This window comes from Catharus ustulatus, chromosome 2 (assembly GCF_009819885.2).
Source record: "Catharus ustulatus isolate bCatUst1 chromosome 2, bCatUst1.pri.v2, whole genome shotgun sequence".
NCBI classification, from domain to species: domain Eukaryota; kingdom Metazoa; phylum Chordata; class Aves; order Passeriformes; family Turdidae; genus Catharus; species Catharus ustulatus.
The window spans coordinates 28,027,018-28,047,692 of NC_046222.1; the positions used below are offsets into that span (position 1 = coordinate 28,027,018).

The following is a 20,675-nucleotide window of genomic DNA, read 5'->3' on the forward strand; positions in this document are numbered from 1 at the left end:
GTCACTGCAGTTGGAGACTGCAGGCTGACTTTATTAAACTATGACTCCTGAAAGTTTATCTTCAGCCTGGAAAACCCTTCTGATTGCTTTATAAGTAAAACTCTATTTTCTCTGACTTAAAAGTGTATCCCTATACCATGGGATCTGACACATTTCCTAGGTGTGTTTTCAACAGAAGACCATAGGAGGATTAAGCTCTGAGAGAGAGATCCCTTGCCTTTTCATAGCTCAACAGTATCTCTCTCATCTTGCTGAAAAGGTTAAGAGCATCACAGTATGGTTTGTAGTCAGTTCCATGGATGACACAAAGAAGAACATTAATAAAATTACATTTGCTGCTGCCTTTCACACATTTAGGCTGAACTAAAGGACCAACTAAACCATTTATCGCAAAGTTATGAGAAGCCAAAAATGAAGGTTAGTGAACGCCCCATGCAGGGTTGCTATAGCTCCAGCAAGCCTGTAGAATATGGAGCGAGGACGCCCCTAACGCGGTGGCCAGGGAGTGCTGAAGCCCTGCAGATGCTGATCCCCACGTGCCGGACGATGCCAGCGTGTCCCTGAGCTCACGGCACGGCTCCCCAAGGGGAAAAGCTCCCTGTCAATCAGCTGCTTAGCCGAGCTCAGAATTTGGGGCCGGTCACAGAGAGGAGACCCTCCTCCCTTTGGGCTGGCCAGCCCGTCGGCCGGCCTCCCCTCCCCTCCCCTCCCCTCCCCTCCCCTCCCCTCCCCTCCCCTCCCCTCCCCTCCCCGCCCGTCGACCGGCGGAGGGTCCTTCCCCGGGGAAAGTTGCTCGGCTTGCGTCGGGCGAGGCGTGGGGATGTGTGCGGTATGCCCACCACCTCTCGTCCGTTTCGCCGAACTGTTTATTTAAATCGCAGATAGAGCGCCTCGCCGTCCGCCGTGCCGGGGACACACAGTCTAGGCGCCCCGCGGGGTCGGCAGGAAGGAGCGCATGGCCAGGGGGGCAGCCCCGGCCCCCGGGGCGCTGCTCTGCGCCCTACTCTGGGCGGCAGCGGCGGGCGACCCCGGGGACAACCCCGCTCCCGGCGCCTTCGGCCACATCTACCGGGGCGCCGTGAACATCAGCGCGGAGCGGGTCTACGCCTTCGCCTACCGCAGCGAACCCGGGCAGGTAGGAGCGACCCCCGGAGTGCCAGGTTCTCCGGGGCGGGGCGAGCACCGTATCCCCCTCACCCTCTCGAGGAGGGGAGGGGTGTGTGCCGGGGAGGTGCCGGCTCTGCCGCTGTGCAGGAGCGGGCCGGGCTGTCCCTCTGTCCTGCCCGCATTCTTCAGCCGCCGAGGTAGTCGGGAGCCGCAGTGCACCTGCGGGCTCCTTCCCACTTTCCCTGGCGCGGGCAGGGCTCGCCGGGCCTGCGGGCTAGGAGGGTGCCGATGTCCCGGGAGCTGCGGGGTGAGCCGGTGGTTTGGTGCCCCACACTCCCAAAGCTGGGGTTTGATATCCAGCGTTTCTAGCAGCAGAATGCGTTTAAAGTCTGGAAGGGAGTTGAGAGGATAATAGTACTACATTAAAAATTATTTTTTTAAAAACAACACAAAACCCACAAAAAAACCATACTAAAAAAAAGAAAAAAAAGTGTGTGTGTGTGTGTGTGTGTGTGTGTGTGTATGCGCACTTAATAAGCCTTCTTAAATACCATTTTGCCCACTATGCATTTCCTTAGGATCAGGGTGCTCTCCCCTGGTAGGCCGGTAGGTGAGGCAGGGCTGTGCAGGTGAGGTGTGTGACGAGGCTGCAGGGCAGCGTGGCCAGGGCCATCCATGAGTGTTTGATGGTAGAAAGAAACCTGTCATGTATACCCATTTATTGCGGGTTCCCCCCTCCCCACTTTTTGTGTCGTTATTATCTCAAGTAGCTAAGTAGTACCTTGTAAACTGCCCCCGTTGTTTGGATTGGGCATTAATTACTGAATAAGATGATGTGATGTACTAAAAGATGGTGAACTGGGTAGATGAATCTTCTGTCCTGTCCTCACTTGCACGGAGCAATAGAAAAAGGAAACCATGGCTTCTTCCCCCACTGTGTACTATGTAATAAAATACATAGTATTTATGGGCCAGCAGTTGGCTGGCTGGGCTGTCATGCAACTGAGCCCAGCCTTGCTTAACTGTTGGGTGTCACCAATGATCTCAGGAGGTCAAAAGCACACTTTGGGTTTGGCCCTCTTTTTGGGAGCTGGTCAAGGTGCAAGTTAGGTTTCTTCAGGTGTTACAAGTACTATGATTAGGGCCTATTAGGGTTTTATGATGAGGGCCTATTGGCTGGCAGTCCAGATGTTGTCTGTGGCTTGTTAGCAGAGACAGCACAAATACTGACTTCAGTTAAAATTAATCTAGTTCCTTCAATTTAATGTGCTCTTTGAAGTCATGTGTTCTTTGCTGGACATGTTTTGGGAAAAAAGCTTTCTCTCCTGGAGAGCTGCAATGAAAGCACAGTGGGAGGAGGCAGGGAAGATGTGCATGGCTGCTCAGTGGTGTTTGCAGGTACCTAAATGCAACTTCTAGGCTACTTCTAGACACTAAGCTGTTCCTTTGGCTATGAAGTACAGACTGCTCAGTACAGACTACTGCCTTACATAAGCAGGAACTTTAATGGACTAATCTCCATGGTCCTGTGTGCTGGAACATGAAGTCTCTGCAGCGATAGGGTCAAGAGGATATCTAAGAAGGGAAAATTCAGGTTTGAGATTTAATATTTTTTTCAATGCAGAATTCACCAAGTACTGTGATGAATTTGCTTAGAGGACCATGCAACAAACTCCTGTTAGGAAAATGCTTGGAAGACAAAACCTCTTTCAAAAGATGGACTTTCATAGGAATATTTCTGATGAGAGGTACCTAGAAAAGTTTCTAGGTAGAAACGGCTCTAGAGAGATTTTATTATGGCCTTTCAGGATAAAAAAACTTGTAAAATGATCAAGAAAAGCTTTTCTACAGTGTAATAACAGAATATGGGGCAACAGTTTTGAACTGAAAAAGTGTAGTTTTGGGTAGGACATAAAGAGGAATTTTTTTTATGATGAGGCACTGGAACAGGTTGTCAAGGGAAGTTGTGGATACACATCATTGGGAGTATTCATAGTCAGGTTGGATGGGGCTTTGAGCAACCTGAACTAGTGAAGAGATCTCCCTGCCCATGGCAGAGTACAGTAATTTCACGACCATAAGGTGCGCCGGATTATAAGACGCACCTCCGGGAGTTGACAAATTTCGCAACTTTGTACATTATATAAGGCGCACCGGACTATAAGGCACACTTTTTTTTTTTTTTTTTTCAGCGAGGAGCTGCACTGCGTGCAATAAAGTAACGAATTGCTGGCAGGTGCTCAATTTGCAAACATTTTTCACAGATTGGCGTAGCCTTTAAACACAGCCCCAGGCGCCCTCCCCGTGCCGTGGGCCTCGGCACTCCTGCCCACCTCTGGCACTGGCTGGCGAGGCGCAGCACAGGGCGGATGCGGCTCACAGTGGTTTGGGGCCAGCGACTCCCTCCCTCCCCGAGTGGCTTGTGCCAGGCCGGGGCCGATGGTGGCTCCCTCCCTCCCTCCCTCCCTGTGCAGCTTGTGCCGGGCTGGGGCCGGCTTCTTCTTCCCCTCTGCGCCCAGGCTGGGTTTGGGCCGGCTGACTTCTTCTTCCCCCCGCGCCTGGGTCAGCGGTGGCTTCTTCTTCCCCCTGGGCCGGGGCCGGCGCTGCCCAGCTTCTTCTTCCCCCCACATCCAGGCTGGGGCTGGCACCGGCTGGCTTCTTCTTCCCTCCGCACCCAGTCTGGGGCCAGCGCCACCCGGCTTCTTCTTCCCCCCGTGTCTGGGGCCAGCGCTGCCTGGCTTCTTCTTCCCTCCGCACCCAGGCTGGGGCCAGTGCCACCCGGCTTCTTCTTCCCCCCACACCTGGGCTGGGGCCGGCGCCGCCCAGCTTCTTCTTCCCCCGGGGTCCAGGCTGGGGCCAGCGCCGCCCAGCTTTTTCTTCACCCTGCATCCAGGCTGGGGCCGGCGCCACCCGGCTTCTTCTTCCCCCCATGCCAGGGCCGGTGGTGTCTTCTTCTTCTGCCCAGGCCGGGATCAGGGCCTCCCGGCTTCTTCTTCCCCCTGCGTCCGGGCTGCGACCGGTGCCGCCCGGCTTCTTCTTCCCCCCGTGTCTGGGGCTGGCAGCAACTCCCTCCCTCCCCACGTGGCGGCACTGCCCAGCGGCAGCTGCCTCCCTCCCCGTGTGGTGGCCGGGGCTGGCGCTGGCTCCCTCCCTCCCCGCGCGGCGGCTGGGTCCAGCGCTGGCTTCCTCCCTCCCCGCGCAGCTGTCGGGGCTGGGGCCAGCAGCAGCTCCCTCCCTCCCTGCGCAACTCCTGCTGGCTGCGGCCACCCACTCCCGCCCCCCCTTGCGACTTGGCGCTCCTGCGGCACCACCCCCCCATTGCAGCTCACACTTCCGGTTTGGCAAATTTCCCAACTTTGTCCATAGGCGCACCGGACTATAAGGCGCACTTCTGGATTCGGGCCAAAATTTTAGTCAAAAGGATGCGTCTTATAGTCGTGATATTACTGTATTTGGACTAGATGATCTCTGAAGATGGTCTTCCAATTCTGTGATTCCTCACATGTTCTGCAGGTGCCATTTATGAGATGAACCAGTGGAAGGTGGCTGACCTTGATTGGGGTGATTGGCTGTGGCTATGTGCAGCCCCTTTCCCAACTGCAGCCCTGAACACATGAGAGGCAAACGTGACTGGATCTTCTCTTGCTGACATGGTCAAAGTTTGAGCTGTCTTGGTGTTCCTGTGTCTCCCTTTTGTTGAGAATTACTCAAGATTTAGAAGCTTGGTAGTGGAAATCTTGGCTTTAATCACCAAGTGATGGCAGTTTAGCCAGAAGCCTCTGGTAACTCAAGGCAGATACCACTTGGGTGATTAACCGTAGTTACAAAAAAGTTAATTGAATAAAAAGAGCATTCCTCATATGGAAGGGCTGCAGTGGATGAGTTTAATTGCTTTCCCATCTGAAACAAAGACAAGTCTGGAGTGATCTGGCTCTGAAAACAGGAATTTGTTTTCATGATGCTGTAAATTCTACTGTTTCCCCCTCTGCTGGTCTCTGTCATGAGGTCAGGCCTACAAAGCAAGGGAAAAGTTGGGGACAAGGACAAAATGTGATCCATCAACCCTCTGTAAATTTTCTTGTTAGTGATGTGCTATGACGGCACAGGCACATCTGAAAATGCAGCTGAATAGAGCAGTGCTTGAATGATGGATGAGAGAAAGGAGGGAACAAGACCTTTTTACTTGTTTGGTGCTTTAGAGACTTGCTGCTATCTGAAAAGTGTTGGGTTTGCCTGATCTCAGAGGATGTTCTTGATCCACATCATCATCCTTACTCCTTGGGATATGGGAATGCATACAAGACAGGAGGGAAAAAGTGAGTCCTGTGAGAGTATTTGCAAGCAGATATATACAAGGTGAAGAAAACACAAGTCAGGGCTTTGCAGTAGAGCTGTTTTGACACATGTGGCTTCCTTTCTGTACAACTTGTGAGTAAAATGGAAATGATGATATTTTTATGAGGACCAAATCACCTGGCTGAAACTTCTGTGTGTAAATACATTGCCAGGTCTCTTCTCTCTGTCTTGGAGGGGGAAAAACCTTCCTATGTGCTGTACCGAAACACTTGTCTTGAGGCAGGAGAGCTGAGAGTCTTTTATGTACTAGGATTTAGGCCTTAATTGCTGAGGTGGAACTGTGAAAGTAAAGCTGTGCTGAGCAGAAGCAAAACCGCCTCTACTGCAAAGAGGTGCAACTCAGAGAGTTGGCCTGTGAACAAAGGCACACAACAAACTCCTTCCTCATGTGGAAACTCTTGATTTGTAGTGGGGTAGTCTTACTGCTTTTTTGAATTCCCTTTTTTCCCTTCTAGGTGCTCTTTGAAATTTCCCTATCTGTACAGCTGTTTGTTTATTTTTTAACTCTGAGTGTAAAAAAAAAAAAAGTTATAAAACCAACCATGTCACTTGTTACTGTGCCTTCATACTCTAAGAGCAAAGGCAGATGTGCACTGTTAGAAGTCTAGTGAGCAAGTAGTTGGGCAAACAGGTTTATTTTATTTTAAGATTATTTACACTGGAGATGTCCAGGATGGGGGTAAAATAAAAGCACACTCATTCCACATGTTTGACTTGTCCCTACTTGGCAGGGACAATGGAAGGAGACCTTTGCTGATTTGCTGGAGCTGCATGTGTGGGGTATTCCTGCTCAGAAGACTGAAAACATGCTGTAGAATTTTTCTGCTGGATTACCACTGACTGGAGAAGGCTTTGTGACAAATAAGAGAACCTGCTTAGTTCTATGTTTGTAGTAATACCAGGGTTTTCAAAAAGCCTAGTGTGTGTGAGAGTACTGGTGGAATTAAAAGTGAATGAGATTTTCCACCACTGTAAGATCTTTCAGTTGCTAATGGTTAATTTGCTGAAAACACAAATTATACTGATATTGTGCAGGTTGGTATGTCTTGTAGCAAATTGTCCAGGAGAATATAATGAGGAAGAAGACAACAGGAGTTCTTTTTCCTCATTGGAGCTCAGGTCAGCTGAATGTATGATTTGGGAAATACAGTAATTTCACGACTATAAGGCGCACCCTTTTGACGAAATTTTTTCCCCGAACCCGGAAGTGCGCCTTATAGTCCGGTGCGCCTTATCTGATCTACAAAGTTGTGAAATTTGCCAAACCGGAAGTGTGAGCCACAATGAGGGGGCGGTGCCACGGGAGCGCCAAGTCGCGAGGCGGGGAGGGAGCGGGTGGCTGCAGCCAGCAGGAGCCACGCAGAGAGGGAGGGGGAGAGGGAGGGGGGGGAGGGAGGGAGGGAGGGGGGGGAGGGAGGGAGGGAGGGGGCACCCACCCCGACCTGGGCGGAACGAGAAGCTGGGCGACGCCACCCCGGGTGCGGGGGGAACGAGAAACCGGGCGCTGCTGGCCCCAGCCCGGGCGTGGGGGAAATGAGAAACCGGGCGGCCCCGGCCTGGTTGTGGGGGGAACAAGAAGTGCGAGCCCACAACAACCCCAAGCTGAGCAGAGCCCGCCCGGCGGCGGCATCGGGGCAGCGGTGGCGCGACTCAGGCGGCCGGGTGAGAGTGGCGGCGGTGTGGCCCCTGTGGCTGGGGGAAATTGGCGGTGCCGCGGCCACTGCAGCCGTGGGAGGAACGAGAAACCGGGCCGCGCCGGGTGGCGGGGGAACGAGAAGCCGGGCAGTGCCGGGCGCGGGGGGAACGAGAAGCCCGGCGGCGCTGGGTGCGGGAGGAACGAGAAGCCCGGCGGCGCTGGGCAGGGGAGGGACGAGAAGCCTGGTGGCGCCAGGCGTGGCAGGAACGAGAAACCGGGCGGCGCTGGGTGGGGAAGGGATGAGAAACCGGGCAGCGCCGGGCAGGGGAGGGACGAGAAACCCGGTGGTGCTGGGCGTGGGACGAATGAGAAGCCCGGTGACGCCGGGTGCGGGACGAAGGAGAAGCCTGGTGGTGCCGGGCGGGGGCGGAATGGGAAGCCGGGCAGTGCCGGGCGGGGGAGGGACAAGAAGCCAGGCACCACCGGGCACAGGCGGAACGGGACGCCGGGCAGAACGAGAAGGCGACTGGCGCCGGGTGGAACGAGAAGCTGGGAGGAACGAGAAGCTGGCTGGCGCCAGTCCCGGCCCGGGCGCAGGAGGAAGAAGAAGTCGAACTGTGCCAGCCAGCGCCGAGCGGGAGTGCCTGGGCCCGCGGCAGCTGCAGCCGCTGGGCAGGGGAAGCCAGGACCCACGGCTGTGCAGTGGGAGCCAGGAGCCGCACCAGCCAGGGGCGGGCCAGAGTGCCGGGGCCCGCAGCACTGGGAGGGCACCTGGGGCTACGTTTAAAGGCCACACCAATCTGTGAAAAATGTTTGCAAACTGAGCCCCTTCCAGTAATTTTTTTACTTTGTTGCATGCAGCGCAGCTCCTCGCCGCAAAAAAACAGCGCGAGCCGTGAGCCGAACCGCGAGGTGGGGCGGTGCCACGGGAGTGCCGAGCTGCGAGGGGGGGCAGGAGCGGGCAGCCCCCAGCCAGCAGTCACCGTGCGGGCTGGGCGGCACTGCCCAGCCCCCGGCCAGCAGCAGCCACATAGGGAGAGAGGGAGCGGGCAGTGCCACGCCGCCCCGAGCCACGGACGGTCCCGAGCCACCCTGAACTGCAACAATGCCGAGATGTGAGCCGTGGCCGCCCCAAACCGCGGCAGCCGCGAGCCACTGCCGCCCCAAGCCCCACCTCACCAGCTGGGGGCGGGCGGGAGTGTCAGGCCCTGCGCACGGGGAGGGCGCTTGGGACTGCGTTTAAAGGCTACACCAATCTGTTAAAATGTTTCCAATCTAAGCACATGCCGGTAAACTCCACCATCGTGGGATTCCGTTACTAATTCGTTACTTTGTTGCGCGCAGCATGGATCTTCGCGGCAAAAAAAAGTGCGCCTTATAGTCCGGTGCACCTTATCTGATCTACAAAGTTGCGAATTTTGCCAGCTCCTGGGGGGTGCGCCTTATCGTCCAGTGCGACTTGTGGTCGTGAAATTACTGTACTTGAGCTACATTTAGAAAACCAAGTATCTTTGAAGAGAACAAATTTCCAACTTTCCATTTGTAGGCAAAGCTGCTGTGATCCATACACAGTTCTTGGACATTCGTGCAGTACATGTTGGTTGTGATGAGATCCAAAGCTGAGCAGTGGGCTGCACCTATTTTAAGAGAGAGTGGATGCTATTTCCCTCCTCCTCCCTTGACAGGACTAGGAACAGAGCCCCAGTCTCAGTTCCCATATGGCCCAGCTTACCATAAATTGTGATTGACAGTTGATTAAGCTGTGGCTTCTCTGCTGAGCAGTTGTGCAGCTGAGGATGTATAGACCTGAAGTGAGTGTCTTGTCTGTGAAGTCTGTCTGAGGAGTGATGGGTAAAAAATTACTTTCAGTCTATGTGAGACTGTGTGCTACCAGGAAGGGTTGCTACCATCTTACCCTTCATTTTTTCCAGAGTTGCAGATAGGAAAAAGTTGACTGTCCCAAATCAAGAGCGGTATCAACACTAGCAAGAAGATCACAAGTCTTCCAATTACATGCCTTAAATTTTGTGACCAAGTGCCTTTTCCAGCTAAAGAGCATGATTCATTTGTGCTCCTCTGACCTCTAGTGAATGGGTCTCATTTCCTAGGTGTGGATGGTAGTTGCACTTGCTTTCCTTTAGGCAAGGAGCCAGAACAGGAATTCACCCATATGTTCCTGTGGAGTGTGTGAGGAGTCACTTGCTCAGACTAAAGCCATCTGTCCTAGCTGCAGGGTAACTCCTTGATCTGCTATATAGGGCAGCCGGGTTTAATAAGTGGCAGTGATCAAATCTGTGTTTGCTGTTCTCTACTGTTTGACATGCTAGTATAGGTCTCACTCTAGCAGCACCCATGTCTATTCTAACAACTCTTAGAGCAATTTTTCACCTCTTGCTTCTGAGCTGACTTTGGGTTTACATGCTGGACCCTTCAGGCTGGAGCTCAACAACCTTGAAATATTCCCATAGTATCCTGAACATGTTCTACATAATGTTAGTCTTGGCTCCAGCCCAGCTTTCAGTCCACAGCTACACCATGCATGCAATAAAACTTTAGTCCACTGTTTGAAGAAGGCTGAGCCTGAGCTATAGTGAGGACAACAGGTGAAGCTCTGTCTTTTGTTAATGCTGAGTGGAAGCTCACCAGTTCAGCCACAAAGATGTGGGTAAAAATCAAAGAAATAGGGAAGATTACAAATGCTTGTATGAGAAGATCTCGTGATGTCAGTAGAGCTGCTGTTATTACAGGATCTCCAGGGCCTGAACACTATTGCTCTTTGGTTGTTGGCTCTAGTCTGTTCACCACAGGACATTGGATGAGCCTCAGCATACCTTTTCTGGACTCTAATAGTAAATGCCTTATGTGACATTGAATTGTACAATGTCAAATAAAAAAAAAAAATAAAGCAAATTGTAGTATATGATGTCTGAAGCCAAGTAAGGTTCAAAGAATCCCTTTGGAGTAACTTGTCTACATACAGTAATTTCACTGTTATAAGCCGCACCTGATTATAAACTGTACTTCCGGGTGTCGGCAACTTTTTGGTTTTTGTCCATATATAAGCCACACTGGATTATAAACCGCACTTTTGTTCGCAGTGAGGACCTGCATGCAACAAAGTAACAAATTAGTAACAATCGCGCGATTGCGGGTTTACTGGCAGGTGCTCAATTTGCAAACATTTTTCACGGCTCGGGGTAGCCTTTAAATGCAGCCTAAAAACTAAAAAAATACAGAGAAAAATCACTCACTTTTATTAAACCTGCCAGTTCCGCTCTCGCCCAGGTGAGGGGAGGGCGCGGCCCAAGGTGGTGAGGGCAGCGAGGCTGGGTGGGCTGGGGACCGCAGGCAGGAAAGTTTCCTGGTGAGCGGTGGAGCCCCCCCGAGTGCTGCACCGGCCCACCCTGGTGCCGGGGTGGTCCCGGCACCAGGCGGGCCCCGCTGCTCAGTGGCTGGGTCAGTGGCCTGCCCTGGGTGCTGCGCGGCAGCGGGCAGGAGGGTGGAGCCTGGGCCCGCCGGTGTTGGGGGCTGGGAGCCTGGCGGAGCTTCTCGGGGATGCTGCGGGCTCGCACTTCTGGGTTGGCAACTTTCTGAACTTCATCCATATATTGGCTGCTCCGGATTATAAGCCGCGCTTCTGGGTTCGGACCAAATATTTAGTCAAAATGATGCGGCTTATAACCGTGAAATTACTGTAATTTGTATTTCTTAAAGAAAGCAGCCAACTGTAGGAGGTGATAGTGTAGGCAGTGTAGAGCACACAGCACTTGGAACGCACTTGCTGCTTCTCAGTGGGTTCTCTTGAACACTCCTCACCCTGCTTAGAGTCACACAAAAAGCTTTTGCATACAGGGAAAACAAAAGTAAACTATGAGAGAAATGGTATGGGGATCTACTAAAAACTCAATCTTGACTGTTGCTTTTTTCATCAGAAAATACAGTCTTGAAAACACTGACAAAAGTGGGATATCTTAGGTGAAAAAATGGTGTGGGACGTGGTTTTGCTTTGGGCTGGGGATAGAAGCAACTGAGATCCCCTCAAATTATTCTTTATCCTTTTAGGTTTTTGCACTTCATGGGTTTCCCTACTTAGGAGGCAAAAAGAGAGTATGTCTTGACAGAGCCTATCAATTTGCAGGCTTTAGGGAAAAAAACTGGAAGCTGCTCTGGTTTCTTGCAGGGTAACCTGCGACCTTCAGATGGTGACTGTGGTGCTGGCAAGAATTTAATTTTTATTTCTCATGTGTAAGCTAATACTGTCAAACTCGGTAACTTGTCCATGAACTAAAGAATCTCTTTTGAATTTGAATGTTGTTCTAAATCTTAGTCATTCCCCTCTTCTTCTCTTTTAAACATTGCCATGTTTAAAATCAAAGCTGATCAGGTTTTGTTGTTCCCTCCCCAGCCCTAAGATGCTTAGATTAAAAAAGATAACTAATTCTGAATAGGACGAACTTCATCAAAATGCCTCTCCTAAATTGAACTCTTTCCAAGAACAGTGCAGCAATTTATTATACATTTGCATTGTAAGTAGAGGCTGAAATGTCCTCAAATAACTTGTGCAGAAGTTGTTGGTAGGGAGGTAAGCTTTTTCTGTATGGACCTCATATTTAAGGAATCTAAGTGCAGACTGTAAAAGCTGTATTGCAAGGGTGTGCCATCTCCTCAGTTTGAAAATATAGTTTAGTACATTTGCATAAGCAAACATAATTTTGTGCTGTGTATACTTGGAGAACCACACAGTATTTCAGAAACAGCCGTCCTTCGTTACACTGATGTTTTCCTTTGAGCATAGAAATAGCTACTTCAGTGTAATTTAAAATAATGGAAAATGGTTTAAAAAGAAGACATCGTGCATTACAAGATGTGATTCAATCCACATCCGAAGTGTTACTGAAGTGAAGAACTTGGGAGCCAAGAATGAACCCGGTATCTATGTTCTGACATCAATCCCTGGAGTTACTGCCAGGAGCTTGGAGTTTCAAGGTTACAATTTGGAAAGGTTATAAAGCTTTTTGTTTCAAGGGTTGACCTGGCCCAGAGTTCCAGCTGTTGTGGTTCAGGAAGATGTAATTATTGCAGAGTACAGTAAATTCACGAATACAAGCCGCACTGAGTATAAGCCGCATCTCTGGGTGTTGGCAAATATTTCGGTTTTTGTCCATAAATAAGCCGCACCCGAATATAAGCTGCTCTGTCGTTCACAGAGAGGACCCGCGTGCAATTAGTAACAGAACCGTGGGAGGGCGGGGTTTACTGGCAGAGCTAAGGCTGTGCAGGCTCGGCCCGCTAGGGGCTGCTGACGGGGCCAGGTGGCCCAGCCCGGTGCTGCTGCTCGGGGCTGGCCGCCGCTGCCACTGGGCTCGGGGCCACCCGCCGCTGCCACTGGGCTCGGTCACCCCGGGTCGGCGCTGCCCCGTGGTAGCAGGCAGGGACGGAGCTTCCCCCGCTCCTACGGCAGCAGCGGTGGGTGGGGATGGAACTTTCCCGCGCCTGTGGCGCCGGCGGTGGGCAGGGACGGAGCTTTCCCACGCCTGTGGCGCCGGCGGCGGGCGCGGACAAAGCACCCCGCCTCCTCCCCGAGCCACGGCAATGGCTGTGCGGGGCTCCCGTCGGCTCCCAGAGCCGCGGCAATGGCGGCACCCCCCCCCCCCCGTCCTCCCCGGGCCGCAGCAATGGCGGTGCAGGGTCCCCGTCGGCTCCCCGAGCCACGGCAATGGCGGCGCAGGGCCCCCGTCGGCTCCCCGAGCCGCGGCAATGATGGCGCGGCCCCCCCCCCCCCGGGCTGCGGCAATGGTGGCGCAGGGCCCCCGTCGGCTCTCCGAGCCGCGGCAATGGCGGCACCCCCCCCACGTCCTCCCCGAACCGCGGCAATGGCGGCGCGCCCCCCCCCCGTCTGCCCCTGGGCTGCGGCAGAGGAGGGAAGAAGAGAACTCTCCCGCCTCTCTCCCCGCCCCCCGTGCTGCCTGCAGGGAGCCAGGGCAACACAGTAACACTGTAACAATCGCAAAATGCCGGCTTTTACTGGCAGGTGCTTGGCTCGGCGCCCTGGCTGGCACGTCTGGGGTTGTAAATGTCAGAAAATTATTCAAATATTAGCCACCCCCGACTATTAGCAGCACTTCCGGGTTTCCACCAAAATTTTTGTCAAATTGCTGCGGCTTGTATTCGTGAAATTACTGTAGTTTGTTCCTTGACTGACTGTTAAAAATAGGATTTTTTATTTTTAATGTCTTCCTGAAGTCTGAGGGCGTTCAGAAACAGGTACCTACTTCATCCAGCATGGCAACTCCCAGTTTCTCCTCTGGCTGTCCAGGAGACTCCCTGGTGACATTGGTTAGAGGACAAAATTTCAATAATGAAAAAAGATAAATATGATCATGTTTTATATTTGTCTTACTTCCATTTGTGCTTCACAGATGATGTTGCAAACAAGTGAACTCATGGGAAAGTCCATGGCAGACTGTAACTTCACACTGCACGTTTGCACAGAGTGAAACATTTACAGTAATTTCACGATTACAAGCTGCACCATTTTGACTAAAATTTTGCTCCCAAACTGGAAGTGTGGCGTACATTCAGGAGTGGCTTATATATGAACAAATTTTGGAAATTTCCCAACCCAGAAGTCCGAGCCAACAGCGGCCCTGGGCAGCGGGGCAGTGGTGGCGCAGTGGCAGCACTACCTGGCCCCGGGGGGCGCAGCAGTGGCACCGACCAGGCATGCCGTTCTCCCTCCTCCCAGCGACAATGGCCGGGCAAGCCCCTCTCCCTCCTCCCAGCAGCAGCAGTCAGGCACACCCCTCTCCCTCCTCCCAGCGGCACTGGCCAGGCACACCCCTCTCCCTCCTCCCAGTGGCACCGGCCGCACATGCTGCTCCCCTGCCTCCCGGCGGCAGCGGTGAACGGGGCTGCGACCGCTCCCTGGCGGCTGCCCTGAGCAGGGCTGAGCCAGTAAACCCTGCGTTCCCGAGTTTCTGTTACTATTTGACAACTTTGTGAAAGTTGCACATGGATCCTCACTGCGAACGAAGGTGCGGTTTACAGTCCAGTGCGTCTTATATATGGACAAAGACCTCAACGTTGCCGACACCCCAAAAGTGCGGCTTATACTCAGTGCAGCTTGTAATCGTGAAATTACTGTAAATGAAAAATACTAATCCTGGAGCAATTATGTTAATGTTTTCAAGGCTGTGCTTGACATACTCGGAGTCTGTCTCTTTGCTTATGCTGCTTTGGGTATTTAATACTCCTGGCAGAAATGCTGGAAGAAAACTCTGGGCCAAGGCTATTTGACAGATTGCTTTTGGCAATTAGGACTTATTGACATTGGAGCGCAAAGGCTGAAAGGGAATGATACTCTGAACTCCACTTGTTTTGTTGTCAACCAGGAGTGGTGCTCACATCTCATGAGACAGCAGAAAAGAGGCTCTCCAAAACCTATCACTGTCTCAACTGTTTTCTTTCCAGGTCTCAGCTTCCCCTATTGCCTTGTCAGTGGGAAGATCAGCAGAGTTTGATGCTGATGGGATATTCATTCACTACCTTGATTGCTCTAGTCCACCTGGCTCAATCCTACTTCACTGAAATGAAGCATCTCTTTCTTGTGCAACAGCCAGCAGCAGCAGTTCAGTGGCTTTTGTATACGTGTCCAGCACTGAGACCTCTCATTGTGAACAGCAGTCTGTGTGTTTGCCTGCCGGATGTGTTTCCTGCCCACGGGCTTGGCCTGGTGCCTTGGCAGGTCCACAACCAAACACTGTCGCAAGATGGACTGGTAATCCCAACAGGCTCACAAGGAGCGGCTGGCGTGTGGGTGTGGCGGAGAGCGTGGTGGAGCCACGCGGTGTGACTCAAAGGCTTTGCTTAGCAAGAGCTTTTGGAAAGGAATCCATGGTAAAGCCCTTGAAAACCTTTACTTACAGCACAAACTGTTGTTGCAACCTCTGGTCTTGCCCTTAAATTCACATCCCCACAGTGTTAAGATGATGTGTAATCTCTGTGGGAAATGCTGATTTAATAATCAGTCCAAGGATTCTTTCATGTCAACAAGAGCCTGGTTTATTTTGCTTAATGTTTACAACCATGTTGGTTCTGTTCAACTGTACAAATTTGGGGCCAGCTCCTTCTGCCTGTTCCCATCTAGAGAATGGAATTCAGTTTACTTTTTTTTCTTTCTTTTCTTCTCTCCCCCTATCTCCATGGTGGTGGTGGAACTGAAGCACAAATATTTGTCTTTCCTGGTCTAACACATTTTTATACAGAGCTGAGAGTGCTCTCTTTATTCAGCTGTCTTACTGCCCTGTCCACCTTGAAACAAAGGAGAAACTTCAGATCAGTTATCTGAGAAACAAAACTATCATGACTGTGGCTGGTGACTAGCCCCTGCAGATAGCAGAGCCTTGGCACTGGGAAGGAATATGAGAAGCAGAAGTCTCTGAAGCAGTCCTGACCCTGCGTCAACCCCACAGCACAAAAGAAAGCAGTATGGTTATTGCCAACAAATATTTGTGCCGGGCCTGCCTTGTCAAAGGGAGCGTTTGGTACACAAGTTTGTTTCCCAGGAGGAGGGTTTCAGCTTGGAGGGTGCAGATGAAATCTAACACTATATTATAATACCAATGTAGCAAGCCTGCTACTGCGAGTGTACAAGGAAGGGGAAGGTGCAGCTAGTTTTCCGTGGGGCTGGCAATGATCTGCTCCAAAATGAAATCCCTCACCAGTGCTGGCAACGCAGGAGTGACAGCAGCTTGGTTGACCCTGTTACTGCCCAGGCAAAACTTCCTCTTTATCTCACCAGGGCTGTGTGAGTGGGGATGGATGCAGAGGAGACTCATAGTCTTTGCAATGATTATAATTTTAAATTAAAATATGGCTTATTCACTGGAGTTCCTCTTCTGTCTACATAAAGTTTTGTGTTTGGAAGGGAGAGGTATGTGTGATGGGAGCAGTGGTTCTGTAGCAGGGAAGGGTTCTTACATTAGAATTGCTTGTTTTTAAAATGAAATAACCTTTGGAAAGGTGTGGAGGGGGAAGCGTGTTTGAAGTAAATAAATCACCTTTTTCATTTCTTCACTTCCTGCTTTTTTTCACTCTTCTAAAAATATTTTGCTTAAGGCAAATGCCAAATGCTGACTTTCAAAGGGAAAGATGGGATTACTAGCATTGGTTCAATAGTGAATTCATTAAATCTGTAGCATGAAAATGTATATGTTGTCTGTTTCAAGGCAAGAGAATACAGAAGCAAAGCATGGATTAAATAAAGTAGATCAAATAGAGGAAGGCTTAAAAAAGCATTAATGTCCATTCATAGGTGTTACATTTTTATCCCTGTCCCTTTTGATGATCCTGCTAGACAGTTCATCCTGCCAGGGAAAATGTCTTTTTCCAAGATGCTAACTGGGGTTCCTCCTAATCTGTAGCACTAAATTGGAGAGCGAGTGACAACAGACAAAGAGAAGCCCTGGTTGCAGTTAAATGGTAATTCTTTCTGCACTTTCCTAAGCTTCCTCATAATTGCACCTACCTTTTGCTGGACTTATGCCCAAGTTTATTTCCAAGTCTTCAACCATTAATTGGGAACTTCTTGTGCAGGTTTGGCCAGCAGGCAAATCCCACTTGTTTTATTGCAATGTTTGGCACAAATAGCTGTTGTATAAGAAAGATGTCCATCAACCAAAGCTGTTGGGAGCTGCTGCTATATCCGTGAGATCCTGTGAGGGAAGAGCAGAGCTGCACCCTGGGATTGGGATCTGGCCCCTCCACTGGAAGTGCAGCATCTGCCTACAAGAGGCCCTGTGTTGCTGTGGTGATGGCAGCAGGGTAAATAACTAGATGGAATGGAATCTCAGTTGCTATCTGTCCAGCTTCTTAATCACCTTATTTATTTCCTGGACTTCAAAATAGAGATGGTGTCGGGGTTAGGCAATGTGATGCTCCTGATTGATCTGGGTGTGTGCAAATCTAGGAGGTACAGAGGTATTAATTGCAAGTGAATAGTTGGTATATCGAGGTGAAATTTTAAGTGCAGTGGGATCTTCTTAATGAACTGCTCTGTAACTGTTGCTTCTGTCGTTCTGATGCTTCTCTCTGTTTGAATGTGGCCTGGGAAGCAGCTTTGTCTGTGTAGAATGCAAAGAGAAAGGTGAGAGGGAGGAAAGAAGTGTAGTGGATCCCATCTGTAAGCCCATACTTAGGCAATAGGTGGTCCTGCCTTGATGCAACTGCATGTTGCACCAGGTGTTATCAGACCAAAACGAGCTCAAGGTACCTGAATATGGACTTTTAGGAGAGCAGGGCAAAGGAGCTATAACCAGCTGCTACAGAGAGCAAATACAGAGTGCTGAGCATAGTAATGATGTAGAGAAGTCATTATGGTAGTAATATGGCATATACCAGTTTTCATGCTTTCCTTATTTCAAAGCATCTAATTGAGATGGACTGTTTCTTATCGTATGGTAAGTTATGCACTCTTGTATTTTGTATTCTTGATCAGTGTCTACAGTTCTGGAGAGGGAGCTGAAGGAATGCTGTTTTCAAATGGAAATGGTGACACTTCCGTATGGTGCAGGCAAACTTCTTGCTTCTCAAATAATGAACTGAGGGTGTTTTACACCACAGCTGTCCTACCTCTGCAATCATGTGGTGGTCAGTGTTAATGTAAGGAGAAATTTCAGTTGCTGGTGCATTAAAACCCTTTCTTACAAGCAGCCTTTCTTTCCACTTGAGGGGCAGTCAGCAGTGTATTCCTGTTTTGTTGGGTGGGATTATGGTCATATTGGAATTGTTTACATGAGAACCAGCTACTAATGTGCTTTTTCATCCTTCGCTATTGATGTCATCTTTGTGACTTTCCCAGTAATGTTGTTGAGTTGGGTTGGGTACATAAGAGTTTCAACAAGAAAATTCTTAGTTGTAGCTTTGGGTCTTTGTCTTGTGTGTCTGTGTCTGTTTGCTTTATTTTTGGAAGATAATATGTAAGATAAGATGAAGGAAGATAAGATGTAGGTTGCTCCCAACAGAAGCTACTGAACTCTCTTGTGTATTCTGCATTTGCCCACTGTGTCTTGTCTGACAGTCACCTCTGACCTGGGCACCAGGCTCTGATTCTGAACTGCAGCATCAGCTGAGAGGCACTTCTGTAAATGACTTCTGGATCTGAATAATTAGTCTGGTGATAAACACTGCCAATCTCCCTGAGCATATTGTCAGCACCTAGATCAGACTGAGGAAGGCTTCTCCCACCTAGATTTGGAGCTGCCTTCTTCTCTACCTTCAACTTATACAGTAATTTCACGAATACAAGCCGCAGCAATTTGACAAAAATTTTGGTGGAAACCCGGAAGTGCGGCTAATACTCGGGGGCGGCTAATATGTGAATAATTTTCTGACATTTACAACCCCAGACGTGCCAGCCAGGGCGCCGAGCCAAGCACCTGCCAGTAAAAGCCAGCATTTTGCGATTGTTACAGTGTTACTGTGTTGCCCTGGCTCCCTGCAGGCAGCACGGGGGGCGGGGAGAGAGGCGGGAGAATTCTCTTCCCTCCTCTGCCGCAGCCCAGGGGAGAGATGGGGGGACCCTGCGCCGCCATTGCTGCGGCCCGGGGAGGTGGGGGGAGCCTGCACCGCCATTGCCGCAGCCCGGGGAGGAGGGGGGGGGCCCGCGCCGCCATTGCCGCGGCTCGGGGAGCCGACAGGAGCCCCGCGCCGCCATTACTGTGGCTCGGGGAGGAGGGAGGGGGCTCTGCCCCCGCCCTCCGCCGCCGTGGCGGGAACAGGGGGTGCTCTGTGCCCGGCCGGCACCGCGGCGCGAGCGGGGCGCTCTCTCCATGCCCGGCCGGCGCCACAGCGCGAGCGGGGCACTCTCTCCGTGCCCGGCTGGTGCCGCACCGCGAGCGGGGCGCGCTCTCCATGCCCGGCCGGCGCCGCGGCGGGAGTGGCGCCGGGGCGAGCGAACCCAGAGGCGGTGGCCAGCCCCGAGTGGCAACACCGGGCTGGGCCAGCTGGCCCCGTCAGCAGCCCCTAGCGGGCCGAGCCTGCGCAGCCTTAGTTGAGCCAGTAAACCCCCCGCCATGCCGCGGTTCTGTTAGTATTTGGCAACTTTGTTGCACGCGGGTCCTCGCTGCAAACCACAGAGCGGCTTATATTCATGTGCGGCTTATTTATGGACAAAGAACGAAATATTTGCCAATACCCAGAGATGCGGCTTATACTCAGTGCGGCTTGTATTCGTGAATTTACTGTACTCTTTTCCCACAGGTAGATGCAGTGCGGGTATATGTGAACAGCAGCTCCGAGAACCTCCGATACCCCGTCCTGTTTGTAGTTCGCCAGCAGAAGGGAGTGCTGTCATGGCAGGTCCCACTGATTTTTCGAGGCCTGTAAGTACTGGAGTCTCTTCTTTGTTACACACTCCTCTACCAGCTGTATTCATCAACAGCCTCCCTCACGTGCTGCATCTTGTAACCTGTGTAGACTGCAGGGCTTGATTGCAGAGTGTTCTTGCTCACTGCCAGTTGGGAGTAGGAAGACCAGGATTTGATAGGTAACCTCTTACTTGGCAGCCTGCTCTTGGCTGTTAGCTTCTCAGATATGTACACAGAGTACCAGGAGGCTTGTTGGCAGGGGATCTGCCTGTGGCACCAGTCACTGAATCCACCACACATCATTGCTGTCATTCCGCAGTTGCCTACCATGTTTGCAGATAGTTCCTGGGCTCTGGTTTGGGGCAAAGCTTGAAAAGGTTCTTGAAAGAGCACTGTAACTTCTATGTAACAGTGCATTTGGGGAAAAAGAGCTTCTGTTTCTCACCTCAGGAACATTTACATTAAGTTTATTCAAGGGGATGGTTCTTATGGGGCTGCTTCTTTATGAAAGCAATGCTGCTTTGTATCTTCATTAATCCCAGAGCTCGTTGGGCTGCAAATAGAGAATTTTCAGGCACTTTAGACCATTTAAGATGTGAAGCTTTATCCTGTGACTGAATCCTGGTGCCAGCAGCAGATACCCTGCAGCGTTTTGCCTGATACCGGGTGGCTGTCAGTGCTCTCTTTGCCTCCACCTAAATGGCAGATGTTAGAGATCCACAGCTGTTGTGGGCATCCCTGAGGGAAGTAAAATGTTGAAGATGACCAGTCCCTTGTGCAAATTGCAAGAGGCAGCAGAGGTGGAGCTTGAATGCTGAATAAAGGAGTGAATGCTCCTGACCTTTCAGATGAGAATTTCAGTTATGCAAGCAGGGGAAAAAATGATACCATTCTTAGTGCTGAAAAATTTTTTAATTGTGCTCTCTCTGTCTCTCCCTCTCTTTGCCATCCAACTTTCTCCTCCCTCCTTCCCCTGGCTGTTATAGATATCAGAGGACCTACAATTATCAAGAAGTGAGTCGGACCCTTTGTCCCTCTGAGCCAACACCTGAAACAAGACCCTCTGACCAGATTATATTTGTGGACATTGCTTCCATGGCACCATTCAATATTGCATATGAGCTGCTAGTCACCAGGCTGGAGAACTTCCAACTTAAGTAAGTTGGGATGTAGTAATACAAATGCAATTTCTTCACATGTCACTTGAACAT

The 20,675-nt window shown here is 51.1% G+C and overlaps 1 protein-coding gene across 9 annotated transcripts in view; it reads left to right on the plus strand.

The window, feature by feature from the left end:
* The first annotated feature begins 739 nt into the window (after window positions 1–739).
* Window positions 740–20,675, plus strand: part of SIDT1 (SID1 transmembrane family member 1) — a 62,909-nt gene continuing 42,973 nt past the window's right edge. For all 9 annotated transcript variants that reach the window (XR_004416968.1, XR_004416967.1, XR_004416969.1 and 6 more), the window contains exons 1-3: window positions 740–1,135; window positions 19,358–19,479; window positions 20,451–20,621. Coding sequence is in view for 6 of the 9 variants with exons in the window: in XM_033051096.1 (XP_032906987.1) it covers window positions 956–1,135; window positions 19,358–19,479; window positions 20,451–20,621 (473 nt within the window). In the remaining 3 variants the exon portion in view is untranslated. The remainder of the gene's footprint in view (window positions 1,136–19,357; window positions 19,480–20,450; window positions 20,622–20,675) is intronic.